This window comes from Hipposideros armiger, unplaced genomic scaffold, assembly GCF_001890085.2.
Source record: "Hipposideros armiger isolate ML-2016 unplaced genomic scaffold, ASM189008v1 scaffold_777, whole genome shotgun sequence".
Lineage (NCBI taxonomy): Eukaryota > Metazoa > Chordata > Mammalia > Chiroptera > Hipposideridae > Hipposideros > Hipposideros armiger.
In genome coordinates, this window is record NW_017732127.1 from 392393 (window position 1) to 418211 (window position 25819).

At 39.0% G+C, this 25819-nt stretch overlaps 1 protein-coding gene across 3 annotated transcripts in view; it reads right to left on the bottom strand.

Moving 5' to 3' along the window:
* Positions 1–25819, bottom strand: part of LOC109374017 (uncharacterized) — a 92028-nt gene that overhangs the window by 55094 nt on the left and 11115 nt on the right. For 2 of the 3 annotated variants that reach the window (XM_019628273.1, XM_019628274.1), the window contains exons 4-5: positions 24289–24347; positions 22138–22288 (exon numbers count right to left, since the gene is read on the bottom strand). The exons of the other annotated variant lie outside the window; for it this stretch is intronic. In XM_019628273.1, the coding sequence (XP_019483818.1) occupies positions 22138–22288; positions 24289–24347 (210 nt within the window). The remainder of the gene's footprint in view (positions 1–22137; positions 22289–24288; positions 24348–25819) is intronic. 3 annotated transcript variants of the gene reach the window in all.

The following is a 25819-nucleotide window of genomic DNA, read 5'->3' on the forward strand; positions in this document are numbered from 1 at the left end:
AGCATACCCCTTTTCCCCTGCTTACTTTTAAAATAAGAATTCTTACACGCATAGAGTTTAATAATGTGTTCTCACATAGATGAAATCACAAATTCCTTTTTGTATGTTCTCCATCATCTAAGGAAATAATGGGGAATGATGTTTTTATCCCTATTTTAGAATTTAAAAACTAAAAAAAAACAAAAACCAAGGTCCAGAAAGTCTAGGTGAGTTACTCCAAGGTCACACAGATAGACTGTGGCTAAGTCTGGCCCCACACACCAACCTGCTGACTCTAAACCAGTGGTTCTCAACCTGTGGGTCGTCGAACGACCCTTTCACAGGGGTCGCGCCTAAGACCATCGGAAAACACATATTTTTGATGGTCTTAGGAACCAAGACACTGCTCCTCTATCCGTCTCCATGCTTCAAGACAAAATTTCATTTATTTGTAATTAGAAATAAATATTTCACAATATACAATTACATATTGTTTTTGTGATCACTATGCTTTAATTATGTTCAATTTGTAACAATGAAAACAAATCCTGCATATCAGATATTTACATTACGATTCATAACAGTAGCAAAATTACAGTTATAGAGTAGCAACAACAATAATTTTATGGTTGGGGGTCACCACAACATGAGGAACTGTATTAAAGGGTCGCGTCATTAGGAAGGTTGAGACCCACTGCTCTAAACTAACATTCTAACCACTACCCCTTGTGGGTTCCAGAGGAAAAACAAGAGGGACAGCCAAGAAGGAACACTCACGCCACACCCATTACAGACGGACAGCCTGAAGCCAGAGGTAAACCGGAAAGAGAGGAAAAATTCATTGACTCCAAGGACAATGGAAAGCAGTTTGGGGTCACTCAATCCCCCACAGTCATGTTAAGGGAGGCATTCACACATTTTAAGGCCTTTAAGATTTCTGGGTGCTTCTGTGATCCTCTTCTATCTATGGCCCTGGGTTCCACACATTTCCTTCAGACTTCAAAAATATGGAACTTCTCCCAGTGAAGACTACATGCCTACATGACTATCTCCACTTGACTATCGAATAGTGGGGTAATCATTCAACCATTTCTGCAGAGCCTTCCTGGTTTGCATGGGACTATCCTGGCTGTGCCTATGGTCCCCGTAGTATCCTATTAACCTAGCATGTGCTCTGGAGTTTTCTTTTTTTATGAAGTATTATCATTATCATTTTAATTGCTGTAAGCCAGAATAGGTTTGTCAAATCTCCACTTTGTACTTCCAGCTCCTTATCTAGTAACATGGAAGATGCACAGGCGATAAACAGAGTTTTCACTTTAACATGTGGTTAGATTTCAAATATCCCATCACTCTTTTCCCGACCCTTCCAAGATGAAACAGAACTAATGCCTCCCTCTCAAATTTACCAGGCAGAACACTAATTAAGCAGTGACTTGACTGGCCTAAAAAAATTGACAACCAAAGTGTAATTTATACAAAATGCTGACACTTACCATCCACCAGGGGGCTGTAGTGATATCAGTGACAACATGAAAAACAGACACAAATCTACCAAAAAAGCTTCAGCACTTAATTCAAAGTTGATTTAATAATGATTGTAAGAAAGCTAGGTCCCTTATTTGGGTCCTGGATTAAAAAAAAAAACTAAACTAAAAGCAGGACATTTATGGGGTAATTAGAAGTATGAATATTTTTGTTAGGTATGTGATGATATATATGAACTATTAATTTTGTGGGGTATAATAGTATTACAATTATGTTTTTCACATATCTGCTCAACAATCTCTAATATCTTTCCATCTCCTTTAGAATTAAGAGCTGCAGCTCTTACAATGGCATAATAAGACCTAGTCATATACAAACAGGCCCTATTTATTACCTGTCACTTTATCTCTTACACTCTCCCTCTTAGTTAATAGCTAATTAAAAGAGAAAAGCTTCAGGGGACGGTGGAAACTACAATCACTAAACAGTACAAAGCCAGAATACACTAAAAGTAGTATAAAACGGAATATTCCTTTTACCCTACCAACATTTCTAAGCTACTCTTCAGTTTTTAGAAGCATTTATAAACCTTTTTTTCTAAAATAAAACCACAATTCAGATTTAACTTGTATTCAAAATAAAGAGTAAATAGGACATAAAGGAGAAGATATGCCCAAACACAGTGGCAGAATCTCCAGAGCATACGAAAACTCAGGCTTGTCTCTATCAGGATGCTGTTAAAGGCATGGCCACTATTAGTCCTCACTGAGGCCACACACTGTCCCCTAAATAAAACACATCCTTGATTTAACCACCCCATGGGCAGTAGTGAGCATGAGCTCTCAGGGCAGGTCAGAGCAGTCCTGCACCAGGAAACAACTGCATATCCCTCCCCTCCAGCCCTGTGCTGCTTGCTTAACTCTTTGAGTGCCCCCAACATATTGTGAAACCAAACAACCTGGTTCTTGTCCACACAACAAACACAAGAGCGACTGGGCCTCCCCCGGGATGGCCAGGTGTAGACACCGCTGGGGACGAAGGCAGCCTGTGTGACCTGGTAAGAACTCATCATTACACTCAACAAGCAGAGTTGATACTAGAGACTGAAAGGCACAAGAAAAGGACTGTTACATCCGTAAACCTTCTCTAAACAACCAACCAGAAAGACAAGTCCAGGAACGAGCTGTGGCTGCCCATTGACGCAGAGCCTAGGGAGCCAAGGGTGTAAAATAACATGCAACCCTGTGGCCATGCCTGCAGTAAGACACTATGAGTATTGTGGCATTGCCATTAGCACAATGTGCGTGTGTGTATGGGTCTTGTGAAAGAGACGTCTTGAGCCTGAGGGCTCTTGTTCAAGCCCCTTCCTTGTTCAGTGGTGTTGTGTTTCCAGGTACTGTTTTCACCAGACTGAATACACACCTACAAACTCTGCTGCTCCTCCTCCCCCTGCCTGCCCCACTCCCACCCCCAGGCAGATCACCTGTCACATGAAAGATTTGTTTAGTCACTGCTAAACAAGCATTGCTCCTAGCTGAGTTTCCAGCCTGGAAGTAATTAATTCCAATACCACTCACCTGTGGCTCTGGTGTTTGGGAGCCCAGAGCCCTGGCACATTCATTTGGGCTGCAGTGTCAGATCTCAATGCGACTACACAGATAGAGCATGCTCTCTTCATCTCTTTTTACAATTGACATTGAGGTCCAAATATATGCATTCAAGGAAGGGAAGTTCACTGCAGAGTATAGAGGTTTAAAAGCAATTGGGTATGGAGCCAGGCTCCCAGGGTTCAAATCCTAGCTTTGCCACTTACTAGCTGTGTGATCTGGGAAAGTTAATCTCATGCTTCTATTTCCTCATCTGCAAATGGGTTCAAAGTAGCATCTTCTTCAGAGGGTTGTTGTAAGGATTCAGTTAGTTAATGTTCGTGAAGGGCTTAGAACAGGGCCTGCAGGAAGTCTGACATCCATGAGTCCCAAAATAAGGCACTTAAGGCAAAGTAAATAAGGAGTGAACAGACAGACCTGGGGAAAAACTAGTGTGGTGGAAATCGCCCTGCAGCTGCCCGCAGGGGTGGGGGCTGGCTCTGCCACAAACAGCCCACATCTTAGGTAAATCACTTTAAAGTCTTCTGGTCTTATCTTCTGCAACTTGGTCTGGCAATACCAATCTCTTTTCAGGATTGCTATGAAAGCCCATGAGATGCTGGAGACAACAACACTTCATTAAGTGTTCTACAAAATGTTGGGGATGAGCTCCTGTATTTCGTTTTCCTTATAACAGCATTACTGACATATAACTCACATACCGTACAACTCTCCCATTTAAAGTGTACAATTCAGAAGCCGTTAGTATCTTGACAGAGTTGTGCAAACTCATCACCATAGTCAATTTTAGAGTATTTTTAACATCCCCAGATAGAAGCCCCATATCCTTTAGCAGTCACTCTCCATTCCTCAAGAGCTAGGCAAGACAGCTAATAATCTACTTTCTGTCTCTATAAATCTGCCTATTCTGCACATTTCACATAAATGGAACCACACAATGCATAGTCTTCTGTGATGTAATTCTTTGATTTAGCATAATGTTTTCAAGGTTCACTCATGTTGTATCAGTACTTTATTCCTTTATATTGCTGAATAATATCCCATTGGATTGATATACATTTTATTATCCACTCATCAGTTGATGGGCATTTGGGTTGTTTCTACTTTGAGGCTATTGATGAATAATGCTGCTATGAGCACTCATGCAAAAGTTTTTGTGTGGGCATATGTTTCAGTTATCTTAGATATATTGGGTTGTTGGAAAAGTCATGACGTATTTTGTCTATGTTTTTCAAAGGTCATTTATTTATATAAAGAACAAAGATCAATCAATGACATATTGACCATTTTGTTCGATAACCTTGTGCCATCTTTCAGTAAGCTTCATAATTCCTCATTCATAGAAGGACCTGTCTTTATTTGCGAAAAACTGAACAAGGTGATTTACATCCTCCTCTGAATTGAATGTTATACCACACAAGGAGTTTTGAAGAGAGAGAAACAAGTGGAAGTCTGACAGCGCAAGGTCAGGCGAGTCTGGTAGGTGTGGCAACACATCCCATCCAAGCTCCAGTAATTTTTGACGGGTGATCAAACTTGTGTGTGGTCTCGCGTTATCGTGATGGAACTCAACTCCTTTACAATTAACAAGCTCTGGACATTTCTGGATGATGGATTCGTTCAAACTGTCCAATTGCCGACAGTACACATTCGAATTGGTTGTTTGGTTCCTTGGTAGGAGCTTGAAAAACACGACACCTTTAAAATCCCACCACACTGAGAGCATAACCTTCCTCTGATGAATGTCTGCTTTTGATGTCATTTGAGGTGAATCATCACATCAGAACCAAGACCGTTTGTGCACCACATTGTTGTAAACAGTCCACTTCTCATCACCAGTTATCAGTAGCTTCAAAAAAGGATAATTTTCCTCACGTTTAATGAGCATATTGCAGATGTTTACATGCGCCATCAAATGAACTTTTTTGAGTTGAGGTGGAACCCATATATCGAGCTTGCTTACATATCCCAGCTTCTTCAGGTGGTCATGAATGCTTGAATGATGGATGTTCAATGTTTCTGCAATCTCTCATGTCATATAACGTGAGTTTGACTCGATCAATGCCTTTATTCTGTTGTCATCAACCTCGGTGGGCCTCCCTGGTTGAGGAGTGTCATTGAGATCAAAATCACCAGCACGGAAGTTCATGAACCATCCTTGGCACTGACATTCTAGTAGAGCGTTGTCACCATAAACTTTATGCAACTTTTCACAAGTTTGACATGCGTTCTTCCCTTTATAGAATTAAAACAGTAAAATATGGCAAAAATGCACAGTTTGGTCTTCCATCTTCAACTTGTTATAAAATCTCCAAAACTCAACCAAATCGCTCATTTTTTTTTAGAATAAAGCTAAAACTGTCAGCTGTCAAATGACATAGAAATAACACAGATGCAAGTGACTTTAGTACTTCCAAAAATGAACTAGTGCCATCTGTCACAAACATGCATCGTGACTTTTCCGACAACCCAATATATGTAAAAGTTGAATTGTTAAGTCATATGGTTGATTCTATGTTTAACTTTTTGAGGAACTGCCAAAATTTTTCCAAGAGCCTATACAACATTCCCACCAGCCACGATTCAAGGCTCCAATTTATGTACATCTCCATCAATACTTCTTACTATGTATTTTTTATTATAGCAGTTGGGTTGGTGTGACATTGTATCTCACTGTGATTTTGATTTGCATTACCTTGATGGCTAATGATGTTAAGCTTCTTTTCATGTTCTTATTTGCTATTTGTATATATTTGGAGAAATCTCTATTTAGATCCTTGGCCCACTTTTAATTGGGTTGTCTTTATAGTATTATTGAATGGTTGGAGTTCTTTTTAAGTTCTAGGAATAAATCCTGTATAAGACACATGACTTGAAAATATTTTCTCATTTAATAGTATGTCTTTGCATTTTCTTGATGGTATCCTCTGATGGTAAGCACAATTTTTAATTTTATAAAGTCAAATTAATCTATTTTTTCTTTGTTGCTATGCGTTTGGTGACATATCTATGAAACCATTGCCTAGTCCAAGGTCATGAAGATTTGCCCTGAGTTTTTTTCCTGAGATTTTTAGTTCTTACATTACATCTTTGATCCATTTTGGGTTAATTTTGCATATGGTGTAAAGGAATCCAACTTCATTCTTTTGCAAGTAGATATCCAGTTGTCACAGTACCATTTGCTGAAAAGTTTATTCTTTCTCCATTGAATTGTTTTGACGTTCTTGCCAAATATCAATTGATATAAATGTGACAGTTTATTTCTGGGCTCTCAAATCTATTCCATTGATCTATATGTCATCTTCACGTCAGGACCACACCATCTTATTTAATATAGTTTTGTATTAAGTTTTTAAATCAGGAAGTGTGTGTCCTACAACTTCGTTCTTCTTTGTCAAGATTGTTTTGGCTATTCTGAGTCCCCTGAGTTTCCATGTGAATTTTAGGATTGACTTGTTAATTTTTGCTAGCTAGGATATTGATAGGGATTACATTAAATCTGTATATCAATTTGGGGAGTATTGCTATCTTAACAATGTTAAGTCTTCTGACTCATAAATGTGGTATGTCTTTCCACTCATTTAGATCTTCTTTAATATTTTTGACAATGTTTTGTAGTTGTAATATTCAAAGTTTTGCATTTTTGCTAAACTCATTCCCAAATATTTATTATTTTGATGCCTTTTGTAAATGGAATTGTTTTCTCAATTTCATTTTCAGATTATTCGATGCAAATTTACAGATATACAATGGAATTTTGTATATTGATCTTGTATCCTATTGCCTTGATAAACATCTATTAGTTCTACTAATAGAACTAATTAGTTTTTAGTGAATTTCTGAGGATTTTCTATATACAAAAGCATGTTATCTGTGAATAGAGAGAATTTTAATTCTTCCTATCCAAAATGCTTGCCTACTATTTCTTTTTAGTTCCTCATTACCCTGGCTATTAGCATAGAAGTGGTGAGAGCAGACACCCTTGGCTTGTTCCTTATCTTAGGAAAAACTATTGTCTTTGACCACTAGTTTTATATTAATGTGGGTTTTTCATAGACACCTTTTTTTCAGGTTGAAGAGGTTCTATTTTAGTCCTAGTTTGTTTAGTATTTTTATCATAAAAAGGTGCTGGATTTTGTCAATTGCTTTCTGCATCTATTGAGATGATCATGTAGCTATTGTCTTTATTCTATTGACATAGTGTATTAAATTAACTGATTTTTTTCTGATATTAACCAACTTTGTATTCCTAGTAAATCCTACTTGATTGTGGATTTTCTTTGTTACTGGATTATGAGAATGTTACTGGATTTGGTTTTCTAGTATTTTGTTGCATGTTTTGTGTCTATATTCATTTCATCTCATTGTGGTTAAAAACATGCTTTGTATTATTTCGATCCTTTTAAATGTACCAAGGCTTGTTTTTTGGTCAAACGTGGTATATCCTGGAGAATTTTCCACGTGCACTTGATAAGAATAAGTATTTTCCTTTTGTTGGGTAGACTGATCTATAAATGTCTATTAGGTCTATTGTGTGTAAGTGTTCAATTATTTTATATCCTTGTTGATATTCTTCCTAGTAATTATATCTATTATTGAAAGTGGAGTTTTTAAGTCCCCACAATTACTGTTAAATTTCCTACTGCTCATTTCAATTCTGTCAGGTCTTATTTTATATATTTGGGGTTATGTTATATGTATATGTTTATAATTGTTATATCTTCCTAATGATTTGACCTTTTTATTATAAAATGTCTCTTTTTCTCTCTAGTAATTTTTTTTGTTTCAATGTCTCTTTTATCTGATATTAGTAAAGCCACTCCAGCTTTCTTATGGTTGTGGTTTGCATGATGTATATTTTTCATCCCTTTATGTCATAAATTTGAATATATAGTGTGTCTCCTAGAAATAACATGTAGTTGGATCTTTTTTTATATATAGTCTGACCATCTCTGCTTTTTTATTAGATTGTTTTATGCATTCACAGTTTTTTGGGGTTTTTAAAAGATTTTTATTGCGGAATTGGGAGATGGGAACAGCACTGGGGAACTGGGGGAAGGGAAACAGACAAGTTGCTGTCCTTTTGTTCTTCAGTCTAGTTGTGGAGGACGTTGCTTCACTGGCCCAAGTTGGCACCATCATTGTGCCCAGGTAAGGCAGATCAGTCGCCGGCTTCTGGATGGCAACTCACAGCGGCTGCTGGCCGCTCACGCTGGCTGCTGGCTACACACGGTAGCCCATGGCAACCCACTGCATCAGGGGCTGCATCCTATGCTGTCGCTGGCGACTCACGGCAGCTCAGCTCCAGGTTGAGCTGCTGTTCAGCATCTTAGCTGTAGAGGGCAGTGTCACTGGCCCTCATATGTGGGACCCGAACTGGGGCCCTCTGGCGTCCCAAGCCAGTTCTTAACCACCGCGCCACTCGGCCGGCCCCCCACAGTTTGTTTTCTATATATGTTGTGTCTCTATATCTCATATATAGAAACATTTTGCTTTCTATATATTTCATGCCTCGACTACTCCCACTGAGCTCCAGTACCATGAATCCAACTGGACATTTAAAAAAATTTTTTTTTAAGATTTATTGGGAAATTAGGGGAGGGCAACAGCATTGGGGAATCGGGGGAGGGGAGCAGAAAAGTTGCTGTCCTTTTGTTCTTCAGTCTAGTTATGGAGGACATCGCTTCACTGGCCCATGTTGGTATTACCATTGTGCTCTTCCCGGGTGAGGCAGTTGCTTGCTGGCCATTGGATGGCCACTCATGGCGGCTCACGGCAGCTCATGGCAGCTCATGCCGGCTGCCAGCCAGCCCCACTGCAGCCTACACCGTCACCGGCGACTCACACCAGCCCAGCTCCAGGTCGAGCTGTTGTTCACCATCTTGGCTGTAGAGGGTGCAGCATCACTGGCCCTCATGTGGGATCCGAACTGGTGGCCCTGCTGCTCAGAGCTGGCACTCCCAACTGTCAACCAACGTGCCACTCAGCCAGCCCCTAGACATTTTTTTATGACCTAAAGATACCTCAAATTTAAACAACACATCTAAGATTGAACTCCTCTTTTTCTCCAAAGCTTGTTTCTCTTCTTATATTCCATATTCTGGTTAGTTATATCCAAGTGTCTAGTCACCTAACCAGGAATCTGGGATCTTTCCTCAAGTCCTCCTTCCTTCTCAACTCACATTATATTGTCCTAAGAATTAGGCTTTTTCCAAAATGTCTCTGCCTTAATACAAGCTTTTATTGTTTGTCAATCTTCCATCTTTCCCCACTGCCAATCCATTCTCCACATGGCAACCAAAGTGATCTTTCTAAATCACAAATCTGATTATGTCATCCCTTGCCAAACCTTTTCATTAGCACCACTATTATCCATAAAACCACATTCCCCAACTTTCATCATTTGAGCACTATTGTTGCCATCATCATCATCGTCGTCATCATCATCATCATGTTTACTGCATAGTACCTATATCATTATTTGCTTACCTAGATTTATTTCAAAAGGAAATGAGTTAATTGGTGTTCTTTATCTCTTATTTCTTAGCATCAATCAATACTGGGCACATAGCACACTTGTTAAATAATTGATTAAATATATGAGTTAGAGACAATGTCTTTGAAATTAGCTGATGGATGTATTCATCCCATATAAGATACAACTTATTTATTTATAAAACCTAAATAGCATCAAGAAAAATAACAGACAGTAACATCTTGAAAAAAAAAAAAACTCTGTAGATTTATGTCTCATTCAAAGAATATACTCCTAAGAAAAGCCTTTTCTCTGAGCAACTGGCTTGATTTTCTTTTCTAAACAATGAGAATTTTGTGATTCACTGTGTTCATCTCTTTTTCTAGGCCCAAGAAAATTCAGAGTGCATAGTACAGTGACTTTACAATTATGAAAGGATAAAAAAAGCTCACATTTCTACATATGTATTCCCATCCCCCCCCCCTGTCTTTCTCTTTCTATCTGGCCCTCCTTTTTCTTTCATCCTGATATCATTATCTTACAAAATGAAATATTATATTTAATACATTTTTAGAAACACCTCAAATCATTTTAGGAAAAAGTAGGGAAAAATAAAAAACATAAAAAATGGTTTTTTCAGTATTTACAAAGCTACCTTCTTACATAATTTGGTAAACAAAAATGAAAATTCTATGGTAATATTGTACAAACTTCTTTCTCTATATCCGCCTCTAGAAACAGGAAACCACAACCAGTGAATTTCTTCCCCAAAGTTCAGTGTCCACTCTTATTCATGGCTAGTTGAATTTTATTTCAGAAGAAGGAAATTTCAGTGTGGCTCAAAGACAACTCGTGTTCCCCTTGACTGCCCTGTAACCATGCAACTGCTTAAAACATTTAGCCTCTTTTGCAGAATCCCTGCCCAGGAGTCCTGCATACTATAAACAACAATGTACCTGATGTCTAAGACACTGATGCATTGTGTCTGAGACACAAGAGTCTGCTGCATCCAGCCATTCAGTCTTGTTAGCACAGCCCGTTAATTATTAGCTTCAAATTTCACCGTGAGAATGTCACAGAAGCTAGAATCTTTGACTAGTAGCAGGTAAAATTCAGACCAATTGACCTACGTTGGCAGTACTTCAAATGTGTTTTGTTTTCAGCCTTTAAACCTTACTTTGACGGGGTCATGAAAACAGGGAGTTTCCCACACCTAATACCTTCACTGACTGTCATTAGACAACCAAAAATTATACTGTAAATCAAAGGGAATCTGTGATTCAATTTTTAAAAATCCAATTTAAGTATAATGTCATAGAAACATCTTCAATCATTCTATTTAATTCAAAAGCAATTGTCTAATAAAGAATTATATCAGAATTAATATAAATACTTAAACAAATGCATCCATATTTTGGTTTCAGTTAATCAATTACATTGTCATTAGCAGAATGGTCAGACAGATCAGTGGAATAGACTATAAGAATATAGAAAAAATAGATACTTATAAGTATATATAAGTATATGGGTTACTTACCATTTGTTAAAAAAAAAAAGTTAAATTTCCTAACTTGACAAATGCCAGGTGGATCAAATATTTAAATGTAGGAAAGGAATTCATAAAAAGTAGCACAAGAAAATATAGGTAAATATTTAAACAACCTCAGAAGGAAAAAATGCGTTTTTAAAAAAAGACCACAGAGTCAGAAACCATAACAAGATTTCATTATATTAAAATTTAACATTGGTACATCAAAATGCCAAAAAAAATCAAAAGGCAAATGACAAACGGAAAACATTTGTAAAATATATAATAGGATATTGAACTATTTCAACTTCAGTATCCAAGGCAATCTGTGCCGATTACACAGATTCTAAATGTTTATAGAGGGAACTTCTGAAAACCATTTTTTGCAACCCTTAGTCACTCATCTACTTTGAGAGGATCAAAGGGTTGAAGCTTGAAGACACTAGAAGTTAAGAGTTGAGAGAATTTCTTTAGAAAGGGTTGTTGATGTACTATGGGTAACAACCATTGTGTGTATGTGTGTGGGGGAGGGGGGGTAGTACTTTGTCCTCCTTTCAAGCAAGCCTACGGAGACAGAATTTAAGGGAATTTCTCAAGGAGCTTGGTACGCATTTCCTGGAGTGTGCAGGACAGGAGAGACTGGTATATGACTCAGCAATGAATAAAAAAATGCCCACAAGTGAGAGACAGGCTGCAGCAAACGTGCAAGCTAACCAGAGAGCTATGTTTGGAGAATAATTCCTCTCTTCCTCACAGCAGGCCAAAGTACATGACCTGGGGAACAGATGTGGAACCCATAGTGTGACTATCACCTAGGAGTTATTTTTAAAGGGCTCAAGGAGGCAACATCAGGACATCTACTTGGGGTAATTCAAACCAAATCTCCCACAGAAGACAACTTAAAAAGCTAAGTAAAGGGTTTTTTAGAAAAGTCAGCTTGAAAGTGCTAAAAAGCGAATTAAATGGTAAGCAACTATCCTGCTGAAATCCTGGAAAAGCTGTACTCCAGTGCGGCGAGTCTGGCATTTGAAGCCCCATTTCCCTACGGAATATACCTATCCAGCAAAGGCAGCTGAGGGGCAAGCAGTGCTTTTCACAGGCTCTTGGGGATAGAGGAAATCAAAAGAAAAAAATCCAGGCCCTGCAAGGAGAAGGACAGAACAACGACCCATAGCAACCACCCACGGATTTGATCTGAACACTACGGGGAAAGGTGAACTGAAAGTAAACCCATCCTGGGACTTGAACTCTCCTAGGTGGTCCAAGAAAAGCTCAATCACTAAAATTATATAAAGTAGATGCCGTGTTAGTAGTGCTCCCAGGGACTGCACAGAATCAAAAGCACCTGCTGGAGGAATAGAAAAACATTGAAGGCCTCAAATTTTCCCACGAGTAATTTTTGAGAAGCAATGTTCCACATATAATCAAAGAAAACAAGGATTATAAACAGATAAAATAACATGAACAAAACCCAGTACAAACAAGAGACAACAGAAAGAGACCCAAAGAGCTACAAATTACCAGACACAGGCTATGAAACAAGTATGGCCACTATGTTCCAGAAAATAATCTTGGAATGAATCTGGAAACTTTAAAACGTGATAGAGCAGATTAGATAAAGAAACAAAGAGACATTCTAAGCCTGAAAGGTAAGAAAAAAATTAAGAACTGAATGCACAGGATAATGCACCCCAATGTGCTTGACTTTAATATTCAAATGAAGGATTGGTTTAATATTCCAAAACCAATCAATGTAATTCATCATATTAACAGAATAAAGGAGAAAGATTGCATCATTTTACTAGATGCATAAAAAATGTTTGATAAAATGAGATATCAATTCATGATTTTTAAAAGGCTCTCAGAAAACTAGGAATGGAAAAAAACTTCCTTGATCTCAATAAAGTCATCTATTAAAAACCAATAACCAACCTCATACTTAATGCTGAAATACTAAACTATTTCCCCCTCTGATTGGGGAAAAGGAGACAATGAATGCTCTCACCATTTCTATTCAGTGCTCTTCTGAAGGACCTAGGCATTGCATGAAGGCAAGAAGATAAAAGGCAAAAATTTTGGAAAGAAAGATGTAAAACTGTCTCTATATTCAGGCAACAATATTATTTATATCCTCAGAAATCTAGGAAACAAATATTATATATAAGAAGTGAATTTATCAAAGTAATAGAATACAATTTTGATACAGGGAAAAAACTGTATATTTTGTACTAACAGAAAATATTAAAAAAATAAGATTTATAAAAACAATTTCATTTACAATAGCATCAAACAACCTAAAATACTTAAGAATAAATTTAACAAAATATATGCAAACCTCCACAATAAAGTGCTTAAGACATAGCTGAGAAATATTATTTTAAAAAGTGAAATAAATGGAGAAATAGACCACATTCCTGAGTTAGGAGGCAGGAGAGTATTAGCATAAGGACAAACATACAGATCAGTGGAACAGAAAAGAGAGTATAGAAATTGATCCATACTTATTTGGTAAGTTATTTTTAGTAAAGACAATGAGGCTATCCAGTAAGGAAAGGATAGTCTTTTCAGCAAATGGTGGTAGAAGAATTGGATATCCTTATGGAAATAAAATAAAAAATACTCAAAAATTAAATCAAAATGAACAACCTAACGTAAAAGGTAAAACTATAAAATTTCTGTAAGAAAATATAGGAGATAATTTTTGTGAACAATGATTTCTTAGATAGAATATAAAATGCACATACTATAGGAAAAAATTAAGATAAACTCTATCAAAATGAGTTTTGTTGTTTTAAAGACATCATTAAGAAAACAAAATGACAAGTGTTGGCCGAGTGGCTCAGTTGGTTAAGAGTTAGCTTAAAAGCGTGAGTTCTGAGCAACAGGGCCACCGGTTCGATTTCCACATGGGCCAGTGACGCTGCGTCCAAGCTGAGCTACCACTGAGCTACCAACAGGTGGCAGAATGGCTAAGCTGGTGAGAGCACGTGCTCCTAAGAACAAGACTGCCTATTCGATGGTGGGCTACGCCCGCCAGCAACTACAACTGAACTAGGCACCTTGAGCTGAGCTGCCACCTGGATGGCTCAGTGAATAGAGCATGCGCTAACAACAAGGCTGCCGGTTCAGCTCCCACATGGGATAATAGCTATGCACAATTGCAACTAAGATTGTAACACAGCACCTTGAGCTTAGAGGCCACGGGCAGCCAGATGGCGACTGGCGCCCTCCACAACTGAGATTGAAGAACAACTTTTCTGGTCCCCCTCCCCAATTCCCCAACACTGTTCTCCTCCCCCAATTTCCCAATTAAAAAAAGAAAAAAAAAACAAAAAGACAAGCCACAAAATGGGAGAAAATATTTGCAATACATGTATCTGACAAAGAACTTGTATCCAGAATATATAAAGAACTCTTACGATTTAATAAGAAAAACTCAAAAAAAGCGGTGGCAAATAGCTTAAAAAAAAAAACGCTATTTACAAAAAAAGGATATACAAATAGCCAATAAACACATAAAAAGCTGCTCAATATCATTAATCATCAGGGAAATGCAAACTGAATACATAATAAGGTATCACTACACACACATCAGAATAACCGAAAATAAAATAACTGATGATACCAAGTGTTGGTGAGGATGTAGAACAACTAGAAGCTTTATACAATAATGGTGAGAACATAAAATTGTACAACTGTTTTGGCAACTGTTTGGTAGTTTTTTTTTTAAATGTTAACATTTTTACAGGTAGCATATGACCCAGCCATTCTTCAGTAGGCATTTACCCCCCCCCAAAAAAAAGCATATGTCCACACAAAGATTTTGTACATGAATATACATTGTAGCAATATTTACAATAGCCAAAAACAAAATGTCCACCAACAAGTGAATGGATAAACAAAACGTGGTACATCTGTACTATGAAATACTACTCAGCAATGAAAAAGAATGAACTACTGATATATGCAAGAACATGGATGAATCTCAAAATCATCACGCTGAGTTCAAGAGTGCAAGTACACACTGGATGGCTCTATTCATATAGAATTCTAACTAATCCATAGTAACAAAACGTTGCCAGGTATGGAGGATGGGATAGACTGCAAGGGTACCCCTGGAAGCTTTGGAAAGTAATACACATATTCTAGATCCTGATTATGATAATGGGTCCATGGCTGTAGCTATCAAAACTCATCAAAGCACAAATCTGTGTTTATATGGAGAAAACATTTTTGCATACTCTATACACTCTATGGCCAAGCAGTTACAATTTCACTGGACAATAGCATTATATGTTGCAAATTCTTGAAAACTACCGTGTTTCTAGATAGAATTTCTCATTACTTTTTCAATTCTTCCTATGAGAAAGAATATACTAGTGAGGGGAAACAGAGCTTGACACCCGAAAATGTGCCTTTTGGGGATATTATTTTAAGCTGGTTATTTTTAAGAAACAAAAGACTGAAGAAGAGCCTTTCACACTGTCCCCTCGTACCTGCCTAAAAGAATTCAGATAGAAAAACCTGCTCCAGGAAGGAAGATCACCTTAGCATAACATGAAGTCAGTGTGGCAGGCAGGAAGGAACCTAGCAACTTCTGTTTGTTAGACTCCCCTCTGTATTCCATTGTTTCTCAGTGGCCCCAGCAAGAATTTGTTCACCAAATGTTTACTCCTTCTCACCTACCTGTAAATTGCCTTACCGTCCCTTTGAAGTCCAAACCACCAGCCTCACCGTGGCCTTTTCAAGATGGCATATAAGCCTCAACTGTACAATTTGTCCATGGGTCCCCTATTTTTAAAGACCCCCTGCATGCACATATGTACTAAATTTGGTCATTTTCTCCTGTTAACCTGTGAGAATTTATAAGAACTTTAATGTCATAACTTGTAGCCCAACATTTGGATTTTTGCAGCTTGAGCTCTGAAGCTACTTACAAGGCATAACTTTGCCCTTTTGGGCTCTGAAACCACCTGCAGAACAAGCAGCCCCCCTATGCTAATTGTATTGTTTGATAAATCATACTCTTTGCATCGCTACTAAATAATACTCCCTGTACTATATTCGTGTGATCAAAAATCAGTCTTTTTATTTTATAGGCCTGGGCTGAAACTGGGATGTTGATAAATGCTTAATCATATAGTATCCATTGTTCTCATCTTATAACCCCACTTGCTTGACCATTGAGTCAACTGAACATTGAAAGTCCAATTGCCTTCACCAATCAAAAAATGAATGATGGAAGTTTATGGTCTTGTTTCCCTTAGCAACCCATCTCTTTGCTCATCAGTTCCTTATAACTTGTGCCTTTGCAAACCTTATCCCCTCTATTTTGGAACATGTCTTTGGTTGATACTGAGGGCTACGTTCTCTTATTTGCAAATCATATATGAATAAAACTTTGTTTTAATTTCTTCTAGAATTTTTGTTAACATCTGTCTCATGTCAATTTGATTATTAGACCAGCCTGGAGAACTTAGAAGGGTAGAAGGAAAATTATTGTTTTCCCCTACACTAGACACAAATTAAGAAAGGCATTAGAAGATTTTAGGAATGAAAATAGTTTACTTTAAATGGACATGATTTTTTGAAAAATGAATTTAATCAGCAGGTTTTTTTCTTCCTACTGTTAGATAATTTGACTTCTATTAAATTGTTGTTATTATCCAATTTGTTACAGCACTCCAAAGTATTCATTATCTATGGTTGAATTATAATCATTTTAAAAAGCAGTCAGGGCATTTATACTACATAATAAAGTCAGTGAAATGTTAAACTTATGGAGAAAACATTCTCATTTTGTTTTTAAAGCAAACAGCTGAGGAAATTAAAACTGTTCATCTTATAAGAAACACAAAATCTCATTGCTTAAAATTGATTGTTAGTAATTAGAGAGCAGGAATTTCATGTGGGAGGAGGCAGGTCTCTGGGATGGATTCAGGGCCACTTGCCAATAATCAGCTTTCCTCGCAGAGCAGCATTTGTCAGAATCACCTGGAGGGCTTGTGAAAACTCAGATTTCTTGGCCCGCTCCCAGAGCTCCCCATCCAGGTCTGGAGTGTGTCCCATATTTGCATTCCCAGCAAATCCCCAGGTAAGGGGCATACTGTTGGTCTATGGACCACAGTTAGAGAACAGGGTTGTCACAGAGGAAGAGCAAGAAAACTAGAAATGACAGATGAAGAGTAAAACTCAGACACAAGTAAACCGAGGAAGGAATGATACCCCTGTCAAAGCAAGCTATTCACTAGTCACTAACATAGGGTTTGAGGAGGAACCCAATATGTTTTCATTCAGTCGCTGACAGCATTTGAGCTGTGCCACGTGGGACTGGTAGAGAAAGGAGAAAAGTGGATGTCAGGTGAAGGGGCAAAGGATCGTAAATAGCCTTGGAAAGTAGAGAAAGTTGTCAGGGAACAGTGAGAAATGGGATCAAATGGAAAGCAGGGGGAAGATGAGACAGGAATGTGGCCCCAGCTTAAGGGGAACATTCTCCTCCGTAGCCAAGGAGGGCATACTGCTCTGTCGAGTTCGAAGTTGTGTGTTCTGCGTGATGCAGCTGGACGTGGTTTCATAGGGGCTTTTTCCCAATGCTGACCCATTGCCCATGCTGATCCTCTAAACCAGACGTCGGCAAACTGCGGCTTGCGAGCCACATGTGGCTCTTTGGGTACGTTCCGTCTCAAAAGTTTGCCGACCCCTGGAAGAGCCAATCCTGTCCCTCACAACAATTAAAAATTATTCGCGAGCCATAAATATATTTTTATATAATCACCATTATGTGAATAATACCCTTTAAAAATTTTATAAATGAAACTATGATAGTTTTATTTTCATTTTCAATTTTACTTCAGAGCCTGAGGCTGGCGAGCCGCAGTTTGCTGACCACTGGCAGCTATTCTGTCTCAAAAGTTTGCCAACCCCTGCGCTAAACACAAGGACTCTCCTCACCATCTTTTTTATTCCACCATTCAAAACCCATTCTTACTTGGAACACCAGCTCAAGCCCTATTTCACTGTGTTCCTTCCTGAAGACCCAAATTCACATTGAATTGTCCCACCCCTGATCTACACATTGTCCTTTTCTCTGATTTATGTATATTTCTCATCTCTGCAGCCAATCAGAAAATTCCCTCAGGGCAAGGACCATCACCCCACAATGCTTAGTTCAATGTCAGTGGCATAATAAGAATTCAAAAACTCACTGCTTCATGAGCAGGTTGCTAATATAATCAACAACAGTTGTTTGTATTGGTTGTTTTCTTTATGACCATGGTACTCAAAGCATAGGTCCTGAACCAGCAACACAACATCTCCTGGAAAAGTGTTAGAAACCCACACTCTCAGGCCCCAACCTAGCCTACAGAATCACCAACTGTGGGGGGTAGGCAGTCATCTGGGTTTTAACAAGCGTTCCAGGCAATTCGGACAGATGGATGCTCAAGTTTTACAGCCACTGCTTTTTACAAAGCCTGAATCCCAAAACAAAACTTACCAGAGCCAGAGCTGTGCTTGGTCAACAAAATAAACACCCCCAAAGTCCTTTATCCATGTTAAACGTGGATCACCAACGTGGCTCTATGCTTTTTAAAGCAGCACAGTCAGTTGCACAATTTAGTGCCATGAGATGAAAGAAACGAGTCACTTAGGAAAAGCACAACTATTTCTGGTAGGGAGACCTCCCTGTGGGTGCCACAGGGAGACAGCTGTGTAATGTAAAGAGTGATGTTCTCAACAACAAGCTTCCAGAAACACAATGAGTCCCCTAGGGCTGTTTCTGAATAGAAGCTGATGATGGCCACGTGCCAGATGAAATTCCACTGAGAACACACTGCAAAGCAGAGAGACGAGCAGCTCTTAAAGATCTGAAATTTAACCAGGGACAGATTGCAGGGTGCCTAAAAGAACAGATGCACTGAAGCTTCAGCCACTCCTCCATAACAACTCTTTCCCTCAGCTGAGCTCTGACAGCAACCTGGGGAGACCCCAGCATGCCACCAGCTGGGGCGCAGCCACCAGGGGTTGCCTGTGCACAGCCACAAGCGCCCAAGAACTCAGGTGGTATCTTATTTATTCCTGAATTATTCCTCCTCTCAATTTAGTGAATGTGAAGCGACAGTGCTAATTAGAGGGGCTGCCTGAGCAACTGTTAGCAGAATAGAAGTCTTCTAAAAGAATTATTCTTTTACCAGACAGAAGCATTATTCTGTTTGCACCCTCCAATTAAACATTTATCCCAGTGTTGAAATGCATGACAAACTAAAATCATACTCTTAAAATGACCTTAAGATTAGCCACAAATAATTAAGGTTAGCCACAAATAATTAAGGGGTTTGCTTTTATTAATTGCTCCACTGGAGAAAATATTTAAATTTGAGGACTCTGTGTGTGAAATTGCAATAACAAATATATATTAAATGTAAAACAAAAGCCTGTCACGGGCTTGTAATTAATTTCTAATATGTTTCTACAGCCACATAATTTACATAATCTCCTGGAAGAGTAAGCAAATAGAACATTTTTTGTTTTATTTTTGTTTAACTTGATGTTTATTTTTTAAAAATTGTGTTTTGAGAAATGTAAACATTATAAAAAGTACTGATTAAGCCCCTAAATCTCAGGCCCAGGAGCAAAAGGATACTCTCCCTCCATAGAAATTAATTGGAAGAGGAGAAATCAGGTAGAGTCTAACGTTTTAGGCAGGAGCCTGCAAACTTTTTCTTCAAAAGTTTTAAAGAAACTTTAAATAGTAAATATGTTAGGCTTGTGGGGCATAGGTCTTTGTGACAACTTCTCAATTCTGCCACTGTAGCAAGTAAGCAGCCAAAAGCAACATGTAAACAAATGGGCTTGACTGTGTTTGGGAAAAAAAAAAAATTATTTACAAAAGCAGGTGGCTTCCAAATTTCGCCCATGGGCCAAAATTTACAGACTCCTGGTTTATAGACTCCTATGATTTTCCTGCTGCCTAGGACAAAGCTTACCAAGGAGTAGGTTACCAACAAAGGCAAGTGAGACAAATTGGGGAACTCCTCTCGCACTAATTCCCTGGCCCTTGTTAAAAAACTTAGCCTGACTTTGAAATCACAGAGCTAGGCTGCTGGAATTCATACTCAATGTATTATTGAGCACTGGTTCTCTAACGATGGAATGAAGGCAGGGAAGCCACTGCCTTCTCCCTGTCCCTCAGACCAGAAACGTCAGTCACAAATGTACACCCAACCCCCACCTCCAAACAGTTACCCAGGTGATTCTACCTGCAGAACAGCGGTTCTCAACCTGTGGGTCGCGACCCCTTTGGGGGTCGAACGACCCTTTCACCGGGGTCGCCAGGTACTCATATGTGGGTGTATCTGCATGTGGGCGTATCTGCATGTGGGCCTGGAGACTGATAGAGGAGCGGTGTCTCGGCTCCTAAGACCATCGAAAATATGTGTTTTCCGCTGGTCTTAGGCGACCCCTGTGAAAGGTTGAGAACCGCTGCTGCAGAAGGTCTCAGGGATGTGTCCCCTCCTCTCCACACCCAATGTTAGCACCCTGCCATCCTCTTCTGCCCGAGGTACACTCCAGCCTCCAATTTGGGGGAGTTTTCTTCCTACTTACAGAGTTTTCTGTCTAATGCATATTTCACATTGCTTCCAGATTGATCTTTCTGAAACTGTCACACCCTGCTCAAAAGCCTTCAGGTGTTCCCTGTTGCCTAGAGGATACAATCTAAGCTCAGTATCGCATGTAAGGAACTCACTACATGGCTTGACCCCAGCCTCCTTCTCCATATATATTCTCAACTCCACTTTTTGTGTGCTGTGTGCTCATGCTTTTTGCCTACAGCAAGTACTGCTAATTACCTCTCCAATATCCATGCTCCTCTTCTTTCTAACAGAAGCCCCATAATATTGGGGAAGACAATGTACCCACATAAAATCCTTGCCTTTCCTACTCTACTTTATAAAAAGAGGTGGTCAATGAGATGTAAAATATCATTGGATGGGTTTTAAGAAAAAAAAATCTTTAAATGGGACTTACTCAGATGGTAGCTGCCCTTTTGCTCTTCCCTATATATTTTTTTCTTTCTGGAACTATGATATGATGGTTGGCACTCCAGCAGCCATCTTGTAGTCATGAAATGACCTTCAACTCAGAAGCCATGACTTAAGGATGACAGAGCAAAAATAGGGAAGGAACCTGGCTCCTTGATGATATTACTGTACAATTAAATCAGTCCTGCGCAACTTACCTGTGGATTTCATGTCATATAAAAATAAAAATTAAACCCTTTCTAGTTTAAGCCACTGTTGTTTCAGGTTTCTATAACCAGTAGCCAAATGTAATCCCTAGCTGACACAATGCCTCTCTGCTATCTTTTTGCTATTCAACCTCTTCAGAATGCCTCCCTTCCCTCTAACTTCCATTTATCCACCTTTGAAAATACTTATTCTCCAAAACTTGGCATAAATGCTCCCTCCTCCTGGATTACTCCCTCCTCCCACAGCTACCCATTACTTTGCTTTTCACCTGCATAATAGCAGTGCTGGAGTTCAACAGTAAATTCTGGCATCTACGAGCCATGAGATTGTATGTGCATTATTTAACCCCTCCAAGACTGACTTCTTTCATCTCCAAGATGGGGGCGAGAAAGTTCTGACTGATATTATTGTTGGGAGAAATAAGTGAAGTAAAGTACATAAAACAGTATAATGTCTGGCACATAGAAAGTACTCAATAAATGATAATGATGATGATGATGATGATGATGATGATGATGATATAGATCTGTCTCCCTGATACAATAAAAGTACTTGGAGGGTAGGGCCAATGTCTCATTCTCCTCATTATCCCCATAGCACCTGGTTTATAGGTTGGATGGACGGATGGATGACCAAATGCATAAATGCAGTACTATACTAACCAACATGATAATGGCCAGGAAAGTGCAATGCACTTTCCAAACGACTTCCCTTAGACAATGGAAAAATTGCAAAGCAAACTTGATGAAGTTATATGGACATTTTCTTCCCAATGATAGCCCGTTCATTTCAAATATTGATTTGCCTGCTTACAGAGGCTTTCATCACTTGCAAGACGGTAGAAGTGGCGACACACTTGTGCAACCCAAGCGAGCTCCTTGTGCGACAGAAGGGAAAATATGCAAATCCATATTTCATCAGGCAGGAGTAGCCACTGTGAGATGCCAGCATCTCTTTTGTGCTCCTGGAATGGAACAGGAGACAATGGGTAACTAAAAAGCTAGTGTAGAGAGGGAAAGTCACACATCTTGAAAATTAAAGAAAAATATTGCATTTGCAGAAAGTGCATATACTGCACAGAGACCAGGGGTCTCTTTTCTTCCCTTCTACCGACCTCAACCCAGCTCGTCCATAACAGAGGCCACATCCCAAAGTTGGGAAACCAAAATGAAAAACATCAACAGAGAACCTAACAGAAGATTTTCAAACCCCTCGAGGTTCACTACCACGCAGTGTCTCCCTGACAACAGCTAACCGCTATTCAGGGGCCTCTGTCCACAAATATCACTGGTGGCTGGCGGAGGAGCCCGACCACCGTTCTGTGGTTCCCTGTTTGACTGCAGTCCCACAGCCACAGCCCAGTCCACACTACACGGTGTGGACTCAGCTGCTGGTGCTGAAAGGTGACTGGACAAAGCGTCTTTGTCACCAGCATTCTTGCCCCTTCCATGGATGACTCCAGTCTCTTTAGAAATGTGGTTACTCTTGAGGTTGGATGGAAATCCACTTCCCAGGTGAGACTTTTATTAGGAAGTTTTTCAGGCTTTCGCATTCTGGAGATCCCTCATATCCCATAGGACTGGATCTCCACCTGGAATGTCTAGTCCTAAACCACGTATCTCTGAAAAAGTCAGAATCCCAATTTCAGCACGATGCTCTTCTGGCTCTCAGAATAACTCAGAGAATGACCATATTTCATGTCTTATTGCTTACTCACTCTACAATCTTACATATTCCATAGATAAGGCAGACGCGATAAACTGGTACTCTTATCTTAATCCTTGAATAAATCTGAGAATCTCACCTCCAATCTAGAAGACTATATGCTAATGTAGCAAAAATGTAATTATGTCTCTTCTAGAGCCCACTCCTGTGTTTCTCGTTCAAATAAACAACAAATTAACCATCAAAAATAATTTAAGCAGCAACTCAAATATTGACTGGAGTCTTTCTAAAGATATCAAGGACCCAATTCTGATAAAACGTCTTAAACTTCTCCTTTCCTATTTTTCTTTCAAACTTCCTCACACTGTGGAATTCCTCCAATTCTTCCTTCCTCCAATTGCTTCCTCCAATTGCTTCCTCCAATTCTGCAGCACTTTTCCCACAATATTCCAATCATCAAAACAATTTCTAGGATTCAAGAAGCCAGAAAGGCTATAAATAGTTCTACATTGATAATGTGTTGTCCCTGTTACTGAAATATTTGCATCTGAACTACATGCTCAATATAAGCCCCATGGAAAACATGCTCTTTAAAACAGTGTGACAAGTACACTGTATGATTAAATGACGAAATTATGTTAACACATATTTGTAAGTCACAAAAATGGGCTGTAAGTTATCTGTTTAATTCTAAGGGAGCAATGGGCATTCACCTACACACAGAGGAAAAACACCTTTGCTTTATGTGATACATCAGGTCTTTGAGGATCCAGTTTCACACTCTCAGCCTTTCATTTTACTTAGGATTCTGGATTTCACAGCACTCAGGACTTTTATTTTGTGAATGCTGCACTTTGTGTCTTGCTGCTTAATGACAACAAGTTTGCATGTTTTTTTGGTTTTTTTTAAAGATGCCTAAATAAGAAAACAGAACACCTGGAAATAGGCCTGGCTGTTTGCCAAGGTTCCCGCCTGCATTAAATCACTTGTGAATATACGTAATTACCAATTATCCACTTTAAAGGCGGTTTCACTCCAGTTGCCATAATTCTGCTAATGCAATGAGTACTGGGATAAATTTAAAAAAAAAAAAAAACCTCTCAAATCCTCACCTGGCTTTAGGGAAAATCGTATTGCAGGGACCCATCAGCTTCTCCCATCCTCCACGATCCATCTAATCACTAAGGGACTTTCCTACTCAAGCAAGGTTTGCCTCATTTGGAAACACTGGGATTATGAAAAATTAAGTAACAATGAGACTAGCATGTTGATTATTCACACAGTGCATGGCCCGAGTACCTCATTCTCTCTCTCCACATCTTGAGGCACATTCTTGCAAAAGAATTTTTCAGCTGATCCTAGAAACAAAGAAACGCACATGAGACCCAGAGGAAACAGTGACATCTTCCTCTAGTCTAACGAGCAAATGCCCCCACAGTCTCAAGGACACTGTAAGTAATCACACGCAATCAGAGGCAGGAAAGCCTGGGACAAGTCTGTGTAGGTTTTGAACTTTCAATCACCAGGAAAACCAATTTGTTAACAAATATTCCAGAAAAGATGCTGGCCTTTCTGCGGACAGAGGCCATCTTTGTTTATATTTTCCTACTACAGAGTGATGAACTGGCAGGCACCAATTACAATCCCCTGCAGCAATAGCCCCTTCCACTTCACAGCTACCCCGTCATTGCTTCTTGACATACGAAAAATAAAAGCATATCAGGTAATGACAACAGGAAAGCCACCAGGTGAACGCCCTCATTTCATCTGGACAATTGTAAGGCACAGCTTGGTTACAATTTTCAGCCATTATTTTTTAAACACTTGGAATCTGTGGAAAAGAACCATGTGATTTGGGCTTATATCAGGCCCCTTACATACTGTTCCTTGGAGAAAACAGAAGCCCACAATGTTTAAAACACTTAAGCTTGACCATTCTTATCCTTTGAAGAATTGCTGACTTTAAGTATCAAACTCCTGTCCCCTTCCTCACACCTCCCTTACTCTCACCCCTGTCAAAAAAATGTTTTGTTTTTGCAATGGCTTGGATTAAAACATTATCTGGAGATATTAACATTAGGGAAAATTGGATGAGTGGTGGTATATGGGAACTCTGTCCTATCTTTGCAACTTTTCTGTAAATAGAAAATTATTCCAAAATTTAAAAATTAAAAAAAAAATCTAGTTATATAATGACAACAATGATAAAGACTGCTGACCGCATCAGGAGCAAATAGAGCTCATTGCGCCAGGTTAACTGAAGCAAAGGCAAGTACAATTTTATCACAGAGAAAAAGAAAATAGTAACGTCATATTGAAGTACAAACTGCTTCATTACTATTTCTTATAAAGATGGCTTTACTGTTGAAAAACCATAAAAATGTGCATTGCTCAGTGTGCCCAGGATTCTAGTGAGAAGCAAGTTGTAAGCTCCAGAAGTTAAATGAACACATCCACCCATATGCTAGGCCTCCTCCAGGTTTCAAGTACAGAATAAGGAATGTGGTTACTGTGCAGAGCTGTTGGTATTCCTTCTTTCTATGATACTGTTACTGGAACTCCAATGTTTTTCCTTGAGTCCGCCTACCTGCACACACTGGTCCAAAAACATGCATGAGTAGGAGTTTGCAGTATAGAAAAAGAAAATAGTTCAATATTGAATTGCCTAATATGGAGACAGGGAGCTTATGCTCTAAAAAACTGACTCCCTGATGGTAAGTTATAGATTATATAGGGCAAAATCAAGATACCATGGGTTGGGCGTAGTGGGTTGTGCTGGGACCTGATTGGCTGGAGGTGGAATAAGGGTAATAAATCATTTTTTCTCATC